We start from the raw sequence: 23,994 nt of genomic DNA, 5'->3' as shown, positions 1-23,994 counted from the left end.
CATTAACAGGAGAAATCAACCAGGAAGCTCTCCTGTTAACTCCTGTTATAGACGAATACAACCACATTAACAGGAGAAATCAACCAGGAAGCTCTCCTGTTATAGACGAATACAATCACATTAACAGGAGAAATCACCAGGAAGCTCTCCTGTTAACTCCTGTTATAGACGAATACAACCACATTAACAGGAGAAATCAACCAGGAAGCTCTCCTGTTAACTCCTGTTATAGACGAATACAATCACATTAACAGGAGAAATCACCAGGAAGCTCTCCTGTTATAGACGAATACAACCACATTAACAGGAGAAATCACCAGGAAGCTCTCCTGTTAACTCCTGTTATAGACGAATACAACCACATTAACAGGAGAAATCACCAGGAAGCTCTCCTGTTATAGACGAATACAATCACATTAACAGGAGAAATCACCAGGAAGCTCTCCTGTTAACTCCTGTTATAGACGAATACAATCACATTAACAGGAGAAATCAACCAGGAAGCTCTCCTGTTAACTCCTGTTATAGACGAATACAACCACATTAACAGGAGAAATCACCAGGAAGCTCTCCTGTTAACTCCTGTTATAGACGAATACAACCACATTAACAGGAGAAATCACCAGGAAGCTCTCCTGTTATAGACGAATACAACCACATTAACAGGAGAAATCAACCAGGAAGCTCTCCTGTTATAGACGAATACAACCACATTAACAGGAGAAATCAACCAGGAAGCTCTCCTGTTAACTCCTGTTATAGACGAATACAACCACATTAACAGGAGAAATCACCAGGAAGCTCTCCTGTTATAGACGAATACAACCACATTAACAGGAGAAATCAACCAGGAAGCTCTCCTGTTATAGACGAATACAACCACATTAACAGGAGAAATCAACCAGGAAGCTCTCCTGTTATAGACGAATACAACCACATTAACAGGAGAAATCACCAGGAAGCTCTCCTGTTATAGACGAATACAACCACATTAACAGGAGAAATCACCAGGAAGCTCTCCTGTTAACTCCTGTTATAGACGAATACAACCACATTAACAGGAGAAATCAACCAGGAAGCTCTCCTGTTATAGACGAATACACCACATTAGACATACTAGTCATCAGTATTTGGCTGTGAGTACGTGTACCAGAAGGAAACGTGACGTACTAGTCATCCGTATTTGGCTGTGAGTACGTGTACCAGAAGGAAACGTGACGTACTATTCATCCGTATTTGGCTGTGAGTACGTGTACCAGAAGGAAACGTGACATTCTAGTCATCCGTATTTGGCTGTGAGTACGTGTACCAGAAGGAAACGTGACATACTAGTCATCCGTATTTGGCTGTGAGTACGTGTACCAGAAGGAAACGTGACGTACTAGTCATCCGTATTTGGCTGTGAGTACGTGTACCAGAAGGAAACGTGACGTACTAGTCATCCGTATTTGGCTGTGAGTACGTGTACCAGAAGGAAACGTGACGTACTAGTCATCCGTGTTTGGCTGTGAGTACGTGTACCAGAAGGAAACGTGACGTACTAGTCATCCGTGTTTGGCTGTGAGTACGTGTACCAGAAGGAAACGTGACGTACTAGTCATCCGTATTTGGCTGTGAGTACGTGTACCAGAAGGAAACGTGACGTACTAGTCATCCGTATTTGGCTGTGAGTACGTGTACCAGAAGGAAACGTGACGTACTAGTCATCCGTATTTGGCTGTGAGTACGTGTACCAGAAGGAAACGTGACGTACTAGTCATCCGTATTTGGCTGTGAGTACGTGTACCAGAAGGAAACGTGACGTACTAGTCATCCGTATTTGGCTGTGAGTACGTGTACCAGAAGGAAACGTGACGTACTAGTCATCCGTATTTGGCTGTGAGTACGTGTACCAGAAGGAAACGTGACGTACTAGTCATCCGTATTTGGCTGTGAGTACGTGTACCAGAAGGAAACGTGACGTACTAGTCATCCGTATTTGGCTGTGAGTACGTGTACCAGAAGGAAACGTGACGTACTATTCATCCGTATTTGGCTGTGAGTACGTGTACCAGAAGGAAACGTGACGTACTAGTCATCCGTATTTGGCTGTGAGTACGTGTACCAGAAGGAAACGTGACGTACTAGTCATCCGTATTTGGCTGTGAGTACGTGTACCAGAAGGAAACGTGACGTACTAGTCATCCGTGTTTGGCTGTGAGTACGTGTACCAGAAGGAAACGTGACGTACTAGTCATCCGTATTTGGCTGTGAGTACGTGTACCAGAAGGAAACGTGACGTACTAGTCATCTGTATTTGGCTGTGAGTACGTGTACCAGAAGGAAACGTGACGTACTAGTCATCCGTATTTGGCTGTGAGTACGTGTACCAGAAGGAAACGTGACGTACTAGTCATCAGTATTTGGCTGTGAGTACGTGTACCAGAAGGAAACGTGACGTTCTAGTCATCCGTATTTGGCTATGAGTACGTGTACCAGAAGGAAACGTGACATTCTAGTCATCCGTATTTGGCTGTGAGTACGTGTACCATAAGGAAACGTGACGTACTAGTCATCCGTATTTGGCTGTGAGTACGTGTACCAGAAGGAAACGTGACGTACTAGTCATCCGTATTTGGCTGTGAGTACGTGTAACAGAAGGAAACGTGACGTACTAGTCATCAGTATTTGGCTGTGAGTACGTGTAACAGAAGGAAACGTGACGTACTAGTCATCCGTATTTGGCTGTGAGTACGTGTACCAGAAGGAAACGTGACGTACTAGTCATCCGTATTTGGCTGTGAGTACGTGTACCAGAAGGAAACGTGACGTACTAGTCATCCGTGTTTGGCTGTGAGTACGTGTACCAGAAGGAAACGTGACGTACTAGTCATCCGTGTTTGGCTGTGAGTACGTGTACCAGAAGGAAACGTGACGTACTAGTCATCCGTGTTTGGCTGTGAGTACGTGTACCAGAAGGAAACGTGACGTACTAGTCATCCGTATTTGGCTGTGAGTACGTGTACCAGAAGGAAACGTGACGTACTAGTCATCCGTATTTGGCTGTGAGTACGTGTACCAGAAGAAAACGTGACGTACTAGTCATCCGTATTTGGCTGTGAGTACGTGTACCAGAAGGAAACGTGACATTCTAGTCATCCGTATTTGGCTGTGAGTACGTGTACCAGAAGGAAACGTGACGTACTAGTCATCCGTATTTGGCTGTGAGTACGTGTACCAGAAGGAAACGTGACGTACTAGTCATCAGTATTTGGCTGTGAGTACGTGTACCAGAAGGAAACGTGACATTCTAGTCATCTGTATTTGGCTGTGAGTACGTGTACCAGAAGGAAACGTGACATTCTAGTCATCCGTATTTGGCTGTGAGTACGTGTACCATAAGGAAACGTGACGTACTAGTCATCCGTATTTGGCTGTGAGTACGTGTACCAGAAGGAAACGTGACGTACTAGTCATCCGTATTTGGCTGTGAGTACGTGTACCAGAAGGAAACGTGACGTACTAGTCATCCGTATTTGGCTGTGAGTACGTGTACCAGAAGGAAACGTGACGTACTAGTCATCCGTATTTGGCTGTGAGTACGTGTACCAGAAGGAAACGTGACGTACTAGTCATCCGTATTTGGCTGTGAGTACGTGTACCAGAAGGAAACGTGACGTACTAGTCATCCGTGTTTGGCTGTGAGTACGTGTACCAGAAGGAAACGTGACGTACTAGTCATCCGTGTTTGGCTGTGAGTACGTGTACCAGAAGGAAACGTGACGTACTAGTCATCCGTGTTTGGCTGTGAGTACGTGTACCAGAAGGAAACGTGACGTACTAGTCATCCGTGTTTGGCTGTGAGTACGTGTACCAGAAGGAAACGTGACGTACTAGTCATCCGTGTTTGGCTGTGAGTACGTGTACCAGAAGGAAACGTGACGTACTAGTCATCCGTATTTGGCTGTGAGTACGTGTACCAGAAGGAAACGTGACGTACTAGTCATCCGTGTTTGGCTGTGAGTACGTGTACCAGAAGGAAACGTGACGTACTAGTCATCCGTGTTTGGCTGTGAGTACGTGTACCAGAAGGAAACGTGACGTACTAGTCATCCGTGTTTGGCTGTGAGTACGTGTACCAGAAGGAAACGTGACGTACTAGTCATCCGTGTTTGGCTGTGAGTACGTGTATCAGAAGGAAACGTGACGTACTAGTCATCCGTATTTGGCTGTGAGTACGTGTACCAGAAGGAAACGTGACGTACTAGTCATCCGTATTTGGCTGTGAGTACGTGTACCAGAAGGAAACGTGACGTACTAGTCATCCGTGTTTGGCTGTGAGTACGTGTATCAGAAGGAAACGTGACGTACTAGTCATCCGTATTTGGCTGTGAGTACGTGTACCAGAAGGAAACGTGACGTACTAGTCATCCGTATTTGGCTGTGAGTACGTGTACCAGAAGGAAACGTGACGTACTAGTCATCCGTATTTGGCTGTGAGTACGTGTACCAGAAGGAAACGTGACGTACTAGTCATCCGTATTTGGCTGTGAGTACGTGTACTCACCGCCTCCTGCAGACAGACTCTCCGTAGCTCAGCCAGTCTGCTATTCAGTAGAGTCTCCAGACTGCGTCTTCTGTCCTGTAATTCTGTCATCCTTTCAACAGCCTCCGGACTGCCACCCAGCAGGTCTACACAACACACAGAACAAGGAGATGACAGTCTTTCACAAAAACTAAAATATGCTATTGCTAAATTAGGTATATAAAGTAAATGTTTTGTTTCCTCACCAGGTACTGAGATGAGATGACCCTTGACCTCCATGTCAGGTGTGTTCCCAAGTGACCTCGTTGCTCTCAGTGCATCCCAACAGATCACTCACCTGTGTGCGCGCACGCACACACACACACACACACACACACACACACACACACACACACACACACACACACACACACACACACACACACACACACACACACACACACACACACACACAGAGGAGGAATCAGACATGTCAGGTGTGTTCCCTGTGACCTCGTTGCTCTCAGTACATCCCAACAGATCTCACACACACATACACGGACCAGGGGGACGGACCAGGGGGACGGACTAGGGGGACGGACTAGGGGGACCAGAGGGACGGACCAGGGGGACCAGGGGGATGGACCTGGGGGACGGACCAGAGGGACGGACCAGGGGGACGGACCAGGGGACGGACCAGGGGGACGGACTAGGGGGACGGACTAGGGGACGGACTAGGGGGACCAGGGGGACGGACCAGGGGACGGACTAGGGGACGGACTAGAGTGACGGACCAGGGGGACGGACCAGGGGGACGGACCAGGGGGACGGACCAGGGGGACGGACTAGGGGGACGGACCAGAGTGACGGACCAGGGGGACGGACCAGGGGATGGACCAGGGGGACGGACCAGAGGGACGGACTAGGGGACGGACCTGGGGGACGGACCAGGGGACCAGGGGGACGGACTAGGGGACGGACCAGGGGGACGGACCAGGGGACGGACCAGGGGACGGACTAGGGGGACGGACCAGGGGACGGACCAGGGGACGGACCAGGGGGATGGACCAGGGGGACTGACCAGGGGGACGGACCAGGGGGACGGACTAGGGGGACGGACCAGGGGACGGACCAGGGGGACGGACTAGGGGGACCAGGGGACGGACCAGGGGGACGGACCAGGGGGACGGACCAGAGTGACGGACCAGGGGGACGGACCAGGGGGACGGACCACTCCAGTGTCTGGTCTCCACCTGTGTGTACTGTGTGTAATGGACTGGCAGGCAAGAGGGACACTACACATGTTTCTGGCTGGGCTGTTCAGCACAACGCTGCAGTACTGATACAGACCTGACGGGGGCACCACTCAGTACTGATACAGACCTGACGGGGGCACCACTCAACAGTACTGATACAGACCTGACGGGGGCACCACTCAGTACTGATAGACCTGACGGGGGCACCACTCAACAGTACTGATACAGACCTGACGGGGGCACCAGTCAACAGTACTGATACAGACCTGACGGGGGCACCACTCAACAGTACTGATACAGGCCTGACGGGGGCACCACTCAACAGTACTGATACAGACCTGACGGGGGCGCCACTCAACAGTACTGATACAGACCTGACAGGGGCACCACTCAACAGTACTGATACAGACCTGACGGGGGCACCACTCAGTACTGATAGAGACCTGACGGGGGCGCCACTCAACAGTACTGATACAGACCTGACGGGGGCGCCACTCAACAGTACTGATACAGACCTGACGGGGCACCACTCAACAGTACTGATACAGACCTGACGGGGCGCCACTCAACAGTACTGATACAGACCTGACGGGGGCACCACTCAACAGTACTGATACAGACCTGACGGGGGCACCACTCAGTACTGATAGAGACCTGACGGGGGCACCACTCAACAGTACTGATACAGACCTGACGGGGGCACCACTCAGTACTAATACAGACCTGACGGGGGCGCCACTCAACAGTACTGATACAGACCTGACGGGGGCGCCACTCAACAGTACTGATACAGACCTGACGGGGGCGCCACTCAACAGTACTGATACAGACCTGACGGGGGCGCCACTCAACAGTACTGATACAGACTGCACTGAATCAGGATGATAGCAGAATAAAGAATAGTTTCAAGACTGTCAGTGGGACAGAAAAAAGAAACACCATATTTAACAAAAATAAACAAAAAAACCCAGCTAGACTGAGACGGAAACGGAGAGATGTTTTGTGTTATGATATAGGACTGATAAAAGACTTGTCATCTTTAGTGTAACACTATGCAGTCCACGACCCCTCGTTCCAACCGACCAAGGAAACACGAGCCTGTCCAGACACAGCCCTTAGCCCCTAGGCACCTCTCCCCTAATCCCTCTCTCCTAATCCCTAGCCCCTAATCCCTAGCCCCTAGGCACCTCTCCCCTAATCCCTCTCTCCTAATCCCTAGCCCCTAATCCCTAGCCCCTAGGCACCTCTCCCCTAATCCCTCTCCCCTAATCCCTAGCCCCTAATCCCTAGCCCCTAGGCACCTCTCCCCTAATCCCTAGCCCCTAATCCCTAGCCCCTAGGCACCTCTCCCCTAATCCCTCTCCCCTAATCCCTAGCCCCTAATCCCTAGCCCCTAGGCACCTCTCCCCTAATCCCTCTCCCCTAATCCCTAGCCCCTAGCCCCTAGGCACCTCTCCCCTAATCCCTAGCCCCTAATCCCTAGCCCCTAATCCCTAGCCCCTAATCCCTAGCCCCTAGGCACCTCTCCCCTATCCCTCTCTCCTAATCCCTAGCCCCTAATCCCTAGCCCCTAATCCCTAGCCCCTAGGCACCTCTCCCCTAATCCCTCTCTCCTAATCCCTAGCCCCTAATCCCCTCTCCCCTCTCCCCTAATCCCTCTCCCCTAATCCCTAGCCCCTAATCCCTAGGCCCTCATCCCTAGCCCCTAATCCCTAGCCCCTAATCCCTAGCCCCTAATCCCTCTCCCCTAGTCCCTAGCCCTAATCCCTAGCCCCTCGGCACCTCTCCCCTATCCCTCTCTCCTAATCCTTAGCCCCTAATCCCTAGCCCCTAATCCCTAGCCCCTAATCCCTAGCCCCTAATCCTTTCACCTAGCCTATACCTATCCAACCCTTTCAATTGCCTAGGGTGTTGACAGTAGGAGGTAGGGGCTAGCGAGTAAGGGGCCCAGGGTTCAATACTGCGGACAAAACGGTTTTAACTTGGCAGTGCGACAAACATTTTGAATTGATCGCAAAGGGGTGCCAGCGAATTTATTTTACCTGGTCACGTCACGTCAATCATGATTTAAACCAAACGGGTAAATGTGCAATTGACCAAAAATAAACCAACTTTGTGAAGAGGAGACAACGGCAGGGGAATGTCCCTGTGTGTCTGTCTGTGTCGGGGCTCATGGAGATTTCCGGAAGCCAGATCATCCCCGTCGGTGACCAGTTTGTGCCAGTCAAAGAAATACCATTATAATGCTATATATTTTTTTAAATCTAGGCTATATAAATGATTTTAAAAAAAAGCTATTCGTTCGTTATGGCGATTATTTATCTCACGTGCGCTGCACACATATCAGTCGGTCAGAGCAGCCTGGTCTCATAGACTAGACGTAACAATAGTGAATGTAAATCCAGGACACTGAAATCAGTATGATATGTTACGGTTGGTATGGTTACGTAAGACTGAAGGTTACTTAAAGGCAAAAAGGAAAGGAGGGTGGTTGATCGGGGTGGATGTATAACACGAACGTCTAGCAAACCAAAGCTCTTTAGCAACTTTGCAACTACTTGCTACATTTTAGCTACGTTTGCAAAAACTTAGCATGTTAGCTAACCCTTCCTCTAACCCTTAAACCTAACTCTTAACCTTAACCTTAACCTTAACCCCTTAGCCTAGCTAACGTTAGCCACAACAAAATGGAATTCGTGACATATCAAGGGGCCAAGTAATTTTTTTTGTGGCCGGCCCTACTACAAGGATGACCCTGGGATGCCTGGGAACAGGAAGTGAACAGGAAACAGGAACAGAAAACACGTCATCAAGCAGGAAGTCAGAGAGGGAAACAGAACAGAGAGCAGGAGAGACATAACACTGAAGAACAGAAATAATACACACACACACACACACACACACACACACACACACACACACACACACACACACACACACACACACACACACACACACACACACACACACACAATAACACTAAAGAACAGAAATACACTCTATATACAAAAGTATGTGGACACCCTTCTAATTAGTGGGTTCTATTTCAGCCACACCCGTTGCTGACAGGTGTATAAAATCGAGCACACAGCCATGCAATCACCACAGACAAACATTGGCAGTAGAATGGCCTTACTGAAGAGCTCAGTGACTTTCAACGTGGCACCGTCATAGGATAACACCTTTCCAACAAGTCAGTTCTGTCCTGCTAAAACTGCCCCGGTCAACTGTAAGTGCTGTTATTGTGAAGTGGAAACGTCTAGGAGCAACAACGGCTCAGCCACAAAGTGGTAGGCCACACAGGCTAGAAAATAAAGGAAAGCCGCACACTCTAAGAGCTCAGATGCAAACATTTAATCACCAACGTTTCGACAGCGAAGCTGTCTTCATCAGGGTATCATCAAAGGTCACACAGGCTCACAGAACGGGACCGTCGAGTGCTGAAACGCGTAGCACATAAAAATCATCTGTCCTCGATTACAACACTCACTACCGAGTTCCAAACTGTCTCTGGAAGCAACGTCAGCACAAGAACTGTTCGTCGGGTGCTTCATGAAATGGGTTTCCATGGCTGAGCAGCCACACACAAGCCTAAGATCACCATGCGCAATGCCAAGCGTCGGCTGGAGTGGTGTAAAGCTCGCCACAATTGGACTCTGGAGCAGTGGAAATGCGTTCTCTGGAGTGATGAATCACGCTTCACCATCTGTCAGTCCGACGGACGAATCTGGGTTTGGCGGATGCCAGGAGAACGCTACCTGCCCCAATGTATAGTGGCAACTGTAAAGTTTGGTGGAGGAGGAATAATGGTCTGGGGCTGTTTTTCATGGTTCAGGCCCCTTAGTTCCAGTGAAGGGAAAACTTAACGCTACAACATACAATGACATTCTAGATGATTCTGTACTTCCAACTTTGTTGCAACTGCCCTTTCCTGTTTCAGCATGACAATGCCCCCATGCACAAGGCAAAGTCTATACAGAAATGGTTTGTCGAGATCGGTGTTAAAAAAACTTGAATGGCCTGCTCAGAGCCCTGACCTCAACCCCATCGAACACCTTTGGGATGAATTGGAACGCAGACTGCGAGCCAGGGCCTAATCGCCCAACATCAGTGCCCGACCTCACTAATGTTCTTGTGGCTGAATGGAAGCAAGTCCCAGCAGCAATGTTCCAACATCTAGTGGAAATCCTTCCCAGAAGAGTGGAGGCTGTTATAGCAGCAATGTTCCAACATCTAGTGGAAAGCCTTCCCAGAAGAGTGGAGGCTGTTATAGCAGCAAAGGGGGGGACCAACTCCATATTAAATGACCATGATTTTGGAATGAGATGTTGGACGAGCAGGTGTCCACATACTTTTGGTCATGTCGTGTAATAGACAGACAGACAGACCACAACAAACTGAAATAATAAACAGGAATCTATTCCCTACATAGTGCACTACTTTAGACCAGAGCCCTATGGGCTAGTGCACTACTTTAGACCAGAGCCCTATGGGCTAGTGCACTACTTTAGACCAGAGCCCTATGGGCTAGTGCACTACTTTAGACCAGAGCCCTATGGGCTAGTGCACTACTTTAGACCAGAGCCCTATGGGCTAGTGCACTACTTTAGACCAGAGCCCTATGGGCTAGTGCACTACTTTAGACCAGAGCCCTATGGGCTAGTGCACTACTTTAGACCAGAGCCCTATGGGCTAGTGCACTACTTTAGACCAGAGCCCTATGGGCTAGTGCACTACTTTAGACCAGAGCCCTATGGGCTAGTGCACTACTTTAGACCAGAGCCCTATGGGGTAGTGCACTACTTTAGACCAGAGCCCTATGGGGTAGTGCACTACTTTAGACCAGAGACCGTGGTCCCATGTGGCTCAGTTGGTGGAGCGTGGCCCTTGCAACAGCAGGGTTGTGGGTTGGATTCCCACGGGGAAGACCAGTATGATAAATATATGCACTCGCTACTATAAAGCTGGCTGGAGATAAACGCATCTGCTAACTGACTAAAATGTAAATGTCTCCAGTAAACTACTGGTTAGGGACAATAAGACAAAGAAACAAACTAATCTGTATGTTTGTACTTTCCCATAAACAACACTTTCCAACTCACCGCATCCTGTAAAACCTCCCAGACTCCCAGTAAGCAATGTGGTGACTGTCTAGCAGGACCGTTATATATCTCGGTCAACTAGACTTAGAGTAAACAATGATTATCTGTCCTGCTTGTTCCTGTTGAACAGATCTGGGAGAGGACAATTCCTAACTGGAACTTTGTCTAACCACTCATATAATTACAACAGAGAGAGAGAGAGAGAGAGAGAGAGAGAGAGAAGGCAGGAGAGAGAAGGAGAGAGAGAGAGAGAGAGAGAGAGAGAGAGAGAGAGAGAGAAGGCAGGAGAGAGAAGGAGAGAGAGAGAGAAGGAGAGAGAGAGGAGAGAGAGAGAAAGAGAGAGAGAGAAGGAGAGAGAGAGCGAGAGAGAGAGAAGGCAGGAGAGAGAATGAGAGAGAGAGAGAAAGAGAGAGAGAGAGAAGACAGGGGAGAGAAGGCAGGGGAGAGAGAGAAGGAGAGAGAAGGCAGGGGAGAGAAGGAGAGAGAGAGAAGACAGGGGAGAGAGAGAAGGAGAGAGAGAGAGGAGAGAGAGAGAAAGAGAGAGAGAGAAGGAGAGAGAGAGACAGAAGGCAGGAGAGAGAAGGAGAAAGAGAGAGAAGGAGAGAGAGAGGAGAGAGAGAGAAAGAGAGAGAGAGAGAGAGGAGAGAGAGAGAAGGCAGGAGAGAGAATGAGAGAGAGAGAGAAAGAGAGAGAGAGAGAAGACAGGGGAGAGAAGGCAGGGGAGAGAGAGAAGGAGAGAGAGAGAGGAGAGAGAGAGAAAGAGAGAGAGAGAGAAGGCAGGAGAGAAAGAGAGAAAAAGAGGAGAGAGAGAGAGAGAGAGAGAGAAGGAGAGAGAAGGCAGGGGAGAGAAGGAGAGAGAGAGAAGACAGGGGAGAGAGAGAAGGAGAGAGAGAGGAGAGAGAGAGAAAGAGAGAGAGAGAGAAGGAGAGAGAGAGACAGAAGGCAGGAGAGAGAAAGAGAGAGATAGAAAGAGAGAGAGAGAAGACAGGGGAGAGAAGGCAGGGGAGAGAGAGAAGGAGAGAGAGAGAGGAGAGAGAGAGAGAAGGCAGGAGAGAGAAGGAGAGAGAGAGAGAGAGAGAGAGAGAGAAGACAGGGGAGAGAGAAAGAGAGAAAAAGACAAGGCAGGGAGAGAGAGAGAGAGAGAGAGAGAGAGAGAGAGAGAGAGAGAGAGAAAGAGAGAGAGAGCGCAAGAGAGAAGGCAGGGGGAGAGAGAAAGAGAGAAAAAGAAAAGGCAGGGAGAGAGAAAGAGATAAAGAGAGAGAGTGTGATCTATTATACAGAGGTCACAGAAGGCTGAACGAGAGAGAGAGAGAGAGAGAGAAGAAATACAGAGGTCACAGAAGGCTGAACGAGAGAGAGAGAGAGAGAGAGAGAGAGAGAGAGAGAGAGAGGGAGAGAGAGAGAGAGTGATCTATTATACAGAGGTCACAGAAGGCTGAACGAGAGAGAGAGAGAGAGAGAGAGAAGGCGTGACCGTGACCGAGAGAGACAGATGACCCAGGATGTGTTAGATGTGTTAGTATACCAGAGGTCACTGAGGGGAGAAGGAAAGTGATTGGCCAGGGATGACGGACAAGGCAGCTGGCACAAACAGTACATTACATGGGTCGGGTCGGGACTCAAATGGTAACCTTATTCCCTATATAGTGCACCACTTCATACCGTGCACCCTGGTCAACAGTAGGGGACTATATAGGGACTAGGGTGCCATTTGGGATGTTGTAAAGGTGAAGTATTACAGGCCACTGATAAACGGCTGTCACCATGACGCTCATTTCATTGTTGTTTTGTTAGGTTGAATTATAGTTTTGTTAGGTTGAATTGCGGTTTTGTTAGGTTGAATTATGGTTTTGTTAGGTTGAATTGCGGTTTTGTTAGGTTGAATTATGGTTTTGTTAGTGTCACCTCTTGCATCTCAGTGCAAGAGGTGACACTACAGTCCCTGGTTCGAATCCAGGCTGAATCACATCCGGCCGTGATTGGAAGTCCCATAGGGCGGCGCACAATTGGCCCAGCATCACCCGGGTTAAGAATTTGTTCTTAAATTACTTGTCTAGTTAAATAAAGGTTAAATAAAGGTTAAATTAAGGTTACAATAAATAATAATGATGGATTGAATTGATTTTTGTGACATTAAGCTCCTGATAATGTTTTAACTTCCTTAACTGATCATGAATTTAAAAACTCCTCAATGAAAAACAAAATGTATGGACTACTGACTGAACTGACCCCCAAACGCTGGACTACTGACTGAACTGACCCCCAAAACCTGGACTACTGACTGAACTGACCCCCAAACGCTGGACTACTGACTGAACTGACCCCCAAAGGCTGGACTACTGACTGAACTGACCCCCAAACGCTGGACTACTGACTGAACTGACCACCAAACGCTGGACTACTGACTGAACTGACCCCCAAACGCTGAACTACTGACTGAACTGACCCCCAAACGCTGGACTACTGACTGAACTGACCCCCAAAGGCTGGACTACTGACTGAACTGACCCCCAAACACTGGACTACTGACTGAACTGACCCCCAAACGCTGGACTACTGACTGAACTGACCCCCAAACGCTGAACTACTGACTGAACTGACCCCCAAACGCTGGACTACTGACTGAACTGACCCCCAAACGCTGGACTACTGACTGAACTGACCCCCAAACGCTGGACTACTGACCGAACTGACCCCCAAATGCTGGACGACTGACCGAACTGACCCCCAAACGCTGGACTACTGACTGAACTGACCCCAAATGCTGGACTACTGACTGAACTGACCCCCAAACGCTGGACTACTGACTGAACTGACCCCCAAACGCTGGATTACTGACTGAACTGACCCCAAAGGCTGGACTACTGACTGAACTGACCCCCAAACGCTGGACTACTGACTGAACTGACCCCCAAACGCTGGACTACTGACTGAACTGACCCCCAAACGCTGAACTACTGACTGAACTGACCCCCAAACGCTGGACTACTGACTGAACTGACCCCCAAAGGCTGGACTACTGACTGAACTGACCCCCAAACGCTGGACTACTGACTGAACTGACCCCAAATGCTGGACTACTGACTGAACTGACCCCCAAACGCTGGACTACTGACTGAACTGACCCCCAAATGCTGGACTACTGACTGAACTGACCCCCAAACGCTGGACTACTGACTGAACTGACCCCAAATGCTGGACTACTGACCGAACTGACCCCCAAATGCTGGACTACTGACTGAACTGACCCCCAAACGCTGGACTACTGACCGAACTGACCCCCAAATGCTGGACGACTGACCGAACTGACCCCCAAACGCTGGACTACTGACTGAACTGACCCCCAAATGCTGGACTACTGACTGAACTGACCCCCCAAACGCTGGACTACTGACTGAACTGACCCCCAAACGCTGGATTACTGACTGAACTGACCCCCAAACGCTGGACTACTGACTGAACTGACCCCCAAACGCTGGACTACTGACTGAACTGACCCCCAAACGCTGGACTACTGACTGAACTGACCCCCAAACGCTGGACTACTGACTGAACTGACCCCCAAACGCTGAACTACTGACTGAACTGACCCCCCAAACGCTGGACTACTGACTGAACTGACCCCCAAACGCTGGACTACTGACTGAACTGACCCCCAAACGCTGGACTACTGACTGAACTGACCCCCAAACGCTGGACTACTGACTGAACTGACCCCCAAACGCTGGACTACTGACTGAACTGACCCCCAAACACTGGACTACTGACTGAACTGACCCCCAAACGCTGGACTAAATTCTGTAGCAAACAGTCAACAACAGACCAGCGAGGAGCAATGGACAGAAACGGACAGGACAGGACAGGGGAGGAGAGGAGAGGAGAGGAGAGGAGAGGAGAGGAGAGGAGAGGAGAGGAGAGGCTGTGTCGGTATGGAGAGGCTGTGTCGGTATGGACTTGGAGAGCAGAGCAGAGGAGATACAAGCTCTGACACGACCCAGTGAGGACACAGGAATGTTAGAGGAGAGGAGGAGGGAGGAGGGTAGGGGATGAGAGGAGGGGAGAGGAGAGAGGGCAGGGGATGAGAGGAGGGGAGAGGAGAGAGGGCAGGGGATGAGAGGAGGGGAGGGGAGAGAGGGCAGGGGATGAGAGGAGGGGAGAGGGCAGGGGATGAGAGGAGGGGAGAGGGCAGGGGATGAGAGGAGGGGAGAGAGGGCAGGGGATGAGAGGGGAAGAAAGGAGAGGAGGAGGAGGAAGGTAGAGGAGGAAGGGAGAGGAAGGCCATTTGTTTTACCATTTGTTTCCGTCTGCTCCACAACACATGGTGCCTGCTGTTGGTGTGTGTTTGAGTGTGTGTGTGTGTGTGTGTGTGTGTGTGTGTGTGTGTGTGTGTGTGTGTGTGTGTGTGTGTGTGTGTGTGTGTGTGTGTGCTGCTGACCTACCAATGCCCCTAAAGCTCTTAAAGCATGTTTCCACAACACATTCCAAAAGACATTAATATCTGTCTGCACCTTCCCAATATAATATCTGTCTGCACTGCACCTTCCCAATATAATATCTGTCTGCACTGCACCTTCCCAATATAATATCTGTCTGCACTGCACCTTCCCAATATAATATCTGTCTGCACCTTCCCAATATAGTACCTGTCTGCACCTTCCCAATATAATATCTGTCTGCACCTTCCCAATATAATATCTGTCTGCACCTTCCCAATAATATCTGTCTGCACCTTCCCAATATACTATCTGTCTGCGGCTTCCCAATATATCTGTCTGCACCTTCCCAATATAACATCTGTCTGCACCTTCCCAATATACTATCTGTCTGCACCTTCCCAATATAATATCTGTCTGCACCTTCCCAATATAACACCTGTCTGCACCTTCCAAATATAATATCTGTCTGCACTGCACCTTCCCAATATAATATCTGTCTGCACCTTCCCAATATACTATATGTCTGCACTGCACCTTCCCAATATAATACCTGTCTGCACCTTCCCAATATAATATCTGTCTGCACTGCACCTTCCCAATATAATATCTGTCTGCACTGCACCTTCCCAATATAATATCTGTCTGCACTGCACCTTCCCAATATAATATCTGTCTGCACCTTCCCAATATAATATCTGTCTGCACCTTCCCAATATAATATCTGTCTGCACTGCACCTTCCCAATATAGTACATGTCTGCACCTTCCCAATATAACATCTGTCTGCACCTTCCCAATATAATATCTGTCTGCACTGCACCTTCCCAATATAATACCTGTCTGCACCTTCCCAATATAACATCTGTCTGCACCTTCCCAATATAATATCTGTCTGCACCTTCCCAATATAATATCTGTCTGCACCTTCCCAATAATATCTGTCTGCACCTTCCCAATATACTATCTGTCTGCGGCTTCCCAATATATCTGTCTGCACCTTCCCAATATAACATCTGTCTGCACCTTCCCAATATACTATCTGTCTGCACCTTCCCAATATAATATCTGTCTGCACCTTCCCAATATAACACCTGTCTGCACCTTCCAAATATAATATCTGTCTGCACTGCACCTTCCCAATATAATATCTGTCTGCACCTTCCCAATATACTATATGTCTGCACTGCACCTTCCCAATATAATACCTGTCTGCACCTTCCCAATATAATATCTGTCTGCACTGCACCTTCCCAATATAATATCTGTCTGCACTGCACCTTCCCAATATAATATCTGTCTGCACTGCACCTTCCCAATATAATATCTGTCTGCACCTTCCCAATATAATATCTGTCTGCACCTTCCCAATATAATATCTGTCTGCACTGCACCTTCCCAATATAGTACATGTCTGCACCTTCCCAATATAACATCTGTCTGCACCTTCCCAATATAATATCTGTCTGCACTGCACCTTCCCAATATAATACCTGTCTGCACCTTCCCAATATAACATCTGTCTGCACCTTCCCAATATAATATCTGTCTGCACCTTCCCAATATAATATCTGTCTGCACCTTCCCAATAATATCTGTCTGCACCTTCCCAATATACTATCTGTCTGCGGCTTCCCAATATATCTGTCTGCACCTTCCCAATATAACATCTGTCTGCACCTTCCCAATATACTATCTGTCTGCACCTTCCCAATATAATATCTGTCTGCACCTTCCCAATATAACACCTGTCTGCACCTTCCAAATATAATATCTGTCTGCACTGCACCTTCCCAATATAATATCTGTCTGCACCTTCCCAATATACTATATGTCTGCACTGCACCTTCCCAATATAATACCTGTCTGCACCTTCCCAATATAATATCTGTCTGCACTGCACCTTCCCAATATAATATCTGTCTGCACCTTCCCAATATACTATATGTCTGCACTGCACCTTCCCAATATAATATCTGTCTGCACCTTCCCAATATAATATCTGTCTGCACCTTCCCAATATACTATCTGTCTGCAGCTTCCCAATATAATATCTGTCTGCACCTTCCCAATATTATACCTGTCTGCACCTTCCCAATATACTATCTGTCTGCACCTTCCCAATATAATATCTGTCTGCACCTTCCCAATATACTATCTGTCTGCACCTTCCCAATATACTATCTGTCTGCACCTTCCCAATATAATATCTGTCTGCACCTTCCCAATATACTATCTGTCTGCACCTTCCCAATATAATATCTGTCTGCACTGCACCTTCCCAATATAATATCTGTCTGCACCTTCCCAATATAACATCTGTCTGCACCTTCCCAATATACTATCTGTCTGCACTGCACCTTCCCAATATAATATCTGTCTGCACCTTCCCAATATACTATCTGTCTGCACCTTCCCAATATAATATCTGTCTGCACCTTCCCAATATAATATCTGTCTGCACCTTCCTAATATAATATCTGCATTCTCATTTGATGTTTACTGCCTACAACAAATTAACTGAATTTTCACATTTCCATTGAGTATGGAATTGACCCCAACCCTGATGATACAGACCCTGATGATACAGACCCTAATATAACTGATGATATAGACCCTGATATCACTGATGATACAGACCCTAATATAACTGATGATACAGACCCTGATATCACTGATGATACAGACCCTGATATCACTGATGATACAGACCCTAATATAACTGATGATATAGACCCTGATATAACTGATGATATAGACCCTGATATCACTGATGATACAGACCCTGATATCACTGATGATACAGACCCTGATATCACTGATGATACAGACCCTGATATCACTGATGATACAGACCCTGATGATACAGACCCTGATATCACTGATGATACAGACCCTGATGATACAGACCCTGATATCACTGATGATACAGACCCTGATATCACTGATGATACAGACCCTGATATCACTGATGATACAGACCCTGATATCACTGATGATACAGACCCTGATATCACTGATGATACAGACCCTGATATCACTGATGATACAGACCCTGATATCACTGATGATACAGACCCTGATATCACTGATTGATACAGACCCTGATATCACTGATTGATACAGACCCTGCTATCACTGATGATACAGACCCTGATATCACTGATGATACAGACCCTGATATCACTGATGATACAGACCCTGATATCACTGATGATACAGACCCTGATATCACTGATTGATACAGACCCTGATATCACTGATTGATACAGACCCTGATATCACTGATTGATACAGACCCTGATATCACTGATGATACAGACCCTGATATCACTGATGATACAGACCCTGCTATCACTGATGATACAGACCCTGATATCACTGATGATACAGACCCTGCTATCACTGATGATACAGACCCTGATGATACAGACCCTGATATCACTGATGATACAGACCCTGCTATCACTGATGATACAGACCCTGATGATACAGACCCTGATATCACTGATGATACAGACCCTGATATCACTGATGATATAGACCCTGATATCACTGATGATACAGACCCTGATATCACTGATGATACAGACCCTGATATCACTGATGATACAGACCCTGATGATACAGACCCTAATATCACTACAACCCTGGCACTAAACATATCGCCTGCTCATGTACACTAGTTAGAATACAGTAAGACAGGAAATATACAGTTAGAATACAGTAAGACAGGAAATGTTACAGTAAGACAGGAAATATACAGTTAGAATAAAGTAAGACAGGAAATGTTACAGTTGCTGTAGAAAACAAGTGGCAGTAGAAAACCCATACTAGAACAGAGCCTGCATGCACCATGGCCGTGTGTCTACCTCCTCCACCCTGCTGTCTCTACCTCCTCCACCCTGCTGTGTGTCTACCTCCTCCACCCTGCCGTGTGTCTACCTCCTCCACCCTGCCGTGTGTCTACCTCCTCCACCCTGCCGTGTGTCTACCTCCTCCACCCTGCCGTGTGTCTACCTCCTCCACCCTGCCGTGTGTCTACCTCCTCCACCCTGCCGTGTGTCTACCTCCTCCACCCTGCCGTGTGTCTACCTCCTCCACCCTGCCGTGTTTCTACCTCCTCCACCCTGCTGTGTGTCTACCTCCTCCACCCTGCTGTGTGTCTACCTCCTCCACCCTGCTGTCTCTACCTCCTCCACCCTGCTGTGTCTCTACCTCCTCCACCCTGCTGTCTCTACCTCCTCCACCCTGCTGTGTGTCTACCTCCTCCACCCTGCTGTGTGTCTACCTCCTCCAACAACAAAGTCACAACTCAGCAGTTTGTTGTCTGCCGTAGACCCAGAGTATACATCCTGATCCCACACACACACAGAGAGAGAGAGAGCCTGTATTGAGAGAGAGAGCATGCCTGTATTGATTAAGCCCACACTAACAAGGGAAAGTGGATACAGCTGCTGTGTTTCCACATGGCCGACCCTCCCCTCCTGTCTCCTCTCCTCCCCTGTTCTCTCCCCTCCGTCTCCTCCCCTCTCCTCCCCCCTCATCTCCTCCAGTCTCCTCTCCTATCCTCCCCTGTTCCCTCTCCTCCCGTCTCCTCCTGTCTTCTCCCCTCTCCTCTCCGCCCGTCTCCTCCTGTCTTCTCCCCTCTCCTCTCCTCCCGTCTCCTTTCCTCCCGTCTCCTCTCCTCCCCTGTCCTCTCCCCTCCAGTCTCCTCCCATCTCCTTTCCTCCCCTCCCCTCTCATCTCCTCTCCACTGGGAATGTCACTGGGAATATCACTGGGAATGTCACTGGGAATGTCACTGGGAATGTCACTGGGAATATCACTGGGAATATCACAGTGAATGTCACTGGGAATATCACTGAGAATATCACTGGGAATATCACTGGGAATATCACTGGGAATATCACTGGGAATATCACTGGGAATATCACAGTGAATGTCACTGGGAATGTCACTGAGAATGTCACTGGGAATATCACTGGGAATGTCACTGGAATGTCACTGGGAATATCACTGGGAATGTCACTGGGAATATCACTGGGAATGTCACTGGGAATATCACAGTGAATGTCACTGGGAATGTCACTGGGAATGTCACTGGGAATATCACTGGGAATGTCACTGGGAATATCACAGTGAATGTCACTGGAATGTCACTGGGAATATCACTGGGAATGTCACTGGGAATGTCACTGGGAATATCACTGGGAATATCACTGGGAATATCACTGGGAATGTCACTGGGAATATCACAGTGAATGTCACTGGGAATGTCACTGGGAATGTCACTGGGAATATCACTGGGAATGTCACTGGGAATACAGGGCATTCGGAAAGTATTCAGACCCCTTCCGTTTTCCACATTTTGTTATATTCTAAAATTGATTGAATAAAAATATGTCCTCAATCTACACACAATACCCCATAATGACTCAATACCCCATAATGACTCAATACCCCATAATGACTCAATACCCCATAATGACTCAATACCCCATAATGACTCACTACCCCATAATGACTCAATACCCCATAATGACTCAATACCCCATAATGACATTTTTTTGTGCAAATTTATATAAAACAAACAAACCTTATTTACGTAAGTATTTGCTATGTGACTTGAAATTGAGCATCCTGTTTCCATTGATCATCCTTGAGATGTTTCTACAACTTGATTGGAGTCCACCTGTGGTAAATTCAATTGATTGGACATGATTTGGAAAGGCACACACACCTGTCTATATAAGGTCCCACAGTTGACAGTGCATGTCAGAACAAAAACCAAGCTATGAGGTCGAAGGATTTGTCCGTAGAACGCCGAGACAGGATTGTGTCGAGGCACAGATATGGGGAAGGGTACCAAAACGTTCTGAAGCATTGAAGGTCCCCAAGAACACAGTGGCCTCCATCAATCAATCAAATTGATTTATAAAGCCCTTCTTACATCAGCTGATGTCACAAAGTGCTGTACAGAAACCCAGCCTAAAACCCCCAAACAGCAAGAATGGGAGAAATTCCCCAAATACAGGTGTGCCAAACTTTACAAAGTACTGAGTAAAGGTTTTGAATAGTTATGTAAATGTCATATTTAATTGTAAAAAATTATACCAATTTGCGAAAATGTATAAAAACCTGTTTTTGCTTTGTCATTATGGGTTAATGTGTGTAGATTGTTGAGGGGGAAAAAAATGATTTTATCCTTTTAAAAATAAGGCTGTAACGTAACAAAATGGGGGAAAAGTCAAGGGGTCTGAATACTTTCCGAATTCACTGTATCAGTTGGGAAGATCCCTTGGGAATTCACTGTTTTTTCCAGGCAAATATTTTGTGCCAAATCCAACGGCCAGCATGCTTTTTGGCGCTAGTCGGTGGCCTAATGGCCACTGTTACACACCTACACATTGGGGGTTGTTGAGCTAGCCTTCTGGTGGGTTAAGGCAGAAAGGACAAAAAGGCATGCACACTATTATTATACCCCAATATAACAGTGGCTCTTCAGGCCAAAAAGAGTATGACAACAACAATTTCTCTAGGGAAGAAACCACGCAGTAATACACCATCCTTTCTGCTACTGTACCAGTGTGTGAAGAAACCCCAGTTTCCATTCTGTGAGCATGAGCTACAGTACTGTCTGTATGTGGCTGGATAGATTTACACCATAGATTCACTGGAGTAAATTAATACTGGATAGATTTACACCATAGACTCACTGGGGTAAATTAATACTGGATAGATTTACACCATAGACTCACTGGGGTAAATTAATACTGGATAGATTTACACCATAGACTCACTGGGGTAAATTAATACTGGATAGATTTACACCATAGACTCACTGGGGTAAATTAATACTGGATAGATTTACACCATAGACTCACTGGGGTAAATTAATACTGGATAGATTTACACCATAGACTCACTGGGGTAAATTAATACTGGATAGATTTACACCATAGACTCACTGGGGTAAATTAATACTGTCACTTCCTGTCAGGGATTTCTTCGTCTTCTGACGATATAAAGAAATCATGGTCGGAAAAGGTAGACCAATACGCAGCAGGTATGTGATTGTTCATTTTGAACATTTATTCACTTCAAAACGAACACAAAAACAACAAACAGGAACACGAACGATTGACAAACTGCCAGTCTGGTAAGGCACAAGGCTAAACACAGAACAATCACCCACAAAATACCAAACACAAACACACCCTAATATATGGGACTCTCAATCAAAGGCAGATAGACAACGCCTGCCTTCAACTGAGAGTCCCAACCCCAATTAATCAAACATAGACATACACTCACTAGACTCCACATAGAAATACCTAAACATAAACCAAAACCCGGAATTACTAAATCAAACACCCTTTTTACAAAACACACCACCCTGAACCACATAAAACAAATACCCTCTGCCACGTCCTGACCAAACTACAATACTAATTAACCTTTATACTGGCCAGGACGTGACACTTCCTGACCATTGAGAGCTCGTTGTCACGCCCCGGCCATAGAGAGGGGTTTTTTGTTCTTTATTTGGGTTAGGCCAGGGTGTTACATTGGGTGGGCCTTCTATGTCCCCTTTTCTATGTTTTTGTATTTCTTTGTTTTGGGCCGTGTGTGGCTCCCAATCAGGCACAGCTGAAGCTCGTTGTTGCTGATTGGGAGTCACATATAAGGAGCATGTTTTTCCTTTGGGTTTTGTGGGTAATTGCTTCTGTCATTGTGTTTCACCTGACAGGACTGTTTGGCTGTCAGTTTATTGTTTTGTATTTGTATAGTGTTCCGTTTGTATTAAATATGATGAACACTAACTCCGCTGCGTTTTGGTCCACTCTCTCTTCAGACAGCCGTTACACTCGTAGGTCAGGGCGTGACTGGGGGGGTTTTGTCTAGTTTATTTATTTCTATGTTTGGTTGTAGTTTATTTTTTCTATGTTGGGGTTTCCGTATGATTCCCAATTAGAGGCAGCTGGTCATCGTTGTCTCTAATTGGGGATCATATTTAAGTTGTTGGTTTTTCCCACTAGTGTTTGTGGGAGATTATTGTGAGTTTATGCATGTAGCACCTCTTCGTCACGGTTTGTTGTTTTTGTTTATAGTTTATTTGTCTGTCTTGCATAGTTTCACATAGAGATAAAGATGTGGAACGATACGCACACTCTCGTCTCTTTCATACGACGACCGTGACAAATACTTGATAGATTTACACCGTAGACTCACTGGAGTAAATTAATACCGGATAGATTTACACCATAGACACACTGGGGTAAATGAATACTGATGGAATTCCCTTGCTGGTTACGACTTCACCGTGATAATGATGTTCATAGTCATAACACGGGATCAATATCCATTTAAAGTGATTGAAGAAGAGGTGGAATTCAACATGGATTTAAACTGCTATTCTATGAAGTATTCTAGTACCCTATGGGTCCTGGTCAAAAAAATTGTACACTATATAGGCCAGGAATAAAATAGTACACTATATAGGCCAGGAATAAAATAGTACACTATATAGGCCAGGAATAAAATAGTACACTATATAGGCCAGGAATAAAATAGTACACTATATAGGCCAGGAATAGAGTTCCATTTTGGGACCTGACCACAGTTTTGTCCAACATTTTGTTGTTTGTTACATTACCATGATAATAGATTATTTATTTTTTTTCTTATTTTTTTTTC

At 47.0% G+C, this 23,994-nt stretch overlaps 1 protein-coding gene across 2 annotated transcripts in view; it reads right to left on the bottom strand.

The window, feature by feature from the left end:
* Window positions 1-23,994, bottom strand: part of LOC106572952 (coiled-coil domain-containing protein 120) — a 125,477-nt gene that overhangs the window by 33,480 nt on the left and 68,003 nt on the right. For both annotated transcript variants that reach the window (XM_045696556.1, XM_045696555.1), the window contains exons 2-3: window positions 4,771-4,862; window positions 4,547-4,671 (exon numbers count right to left, since the gene is read on the bottom strand). In XM_045696556.1, coding sequence (XP_045552512.1) covers window positions 4,547-4,671; window positions 4,771-4,804 — 159 coding nt within the window. In that variant the 5' untranslated portion in view covers window positions 4,805-4,862. The remainder of the gene's footprint in view (window positions 1-4,546; window positions 4,672-4,770; window positions 4,863-23,994) is intronic.

This window comes from Salmo salar, chromosome ssa15 (assembly GCF_905237065.1).
Source record: "Salmo salar chromosome ssa15, Ssal_v3.1, whole genome shotgun sequence".
Taxonomy (NCBI): domain Eukaryota; kingdom Metazoa; phylum Chordata; class Actinopteri; order Salmoniformes; family Salmonidae; genus Salmo; species Salmo salar.
The sequence above is the reverse complement of the archived record's forward strand: the minus strand, read 5'-3'. Positions and strand labels throughout refer to the sequence as shown.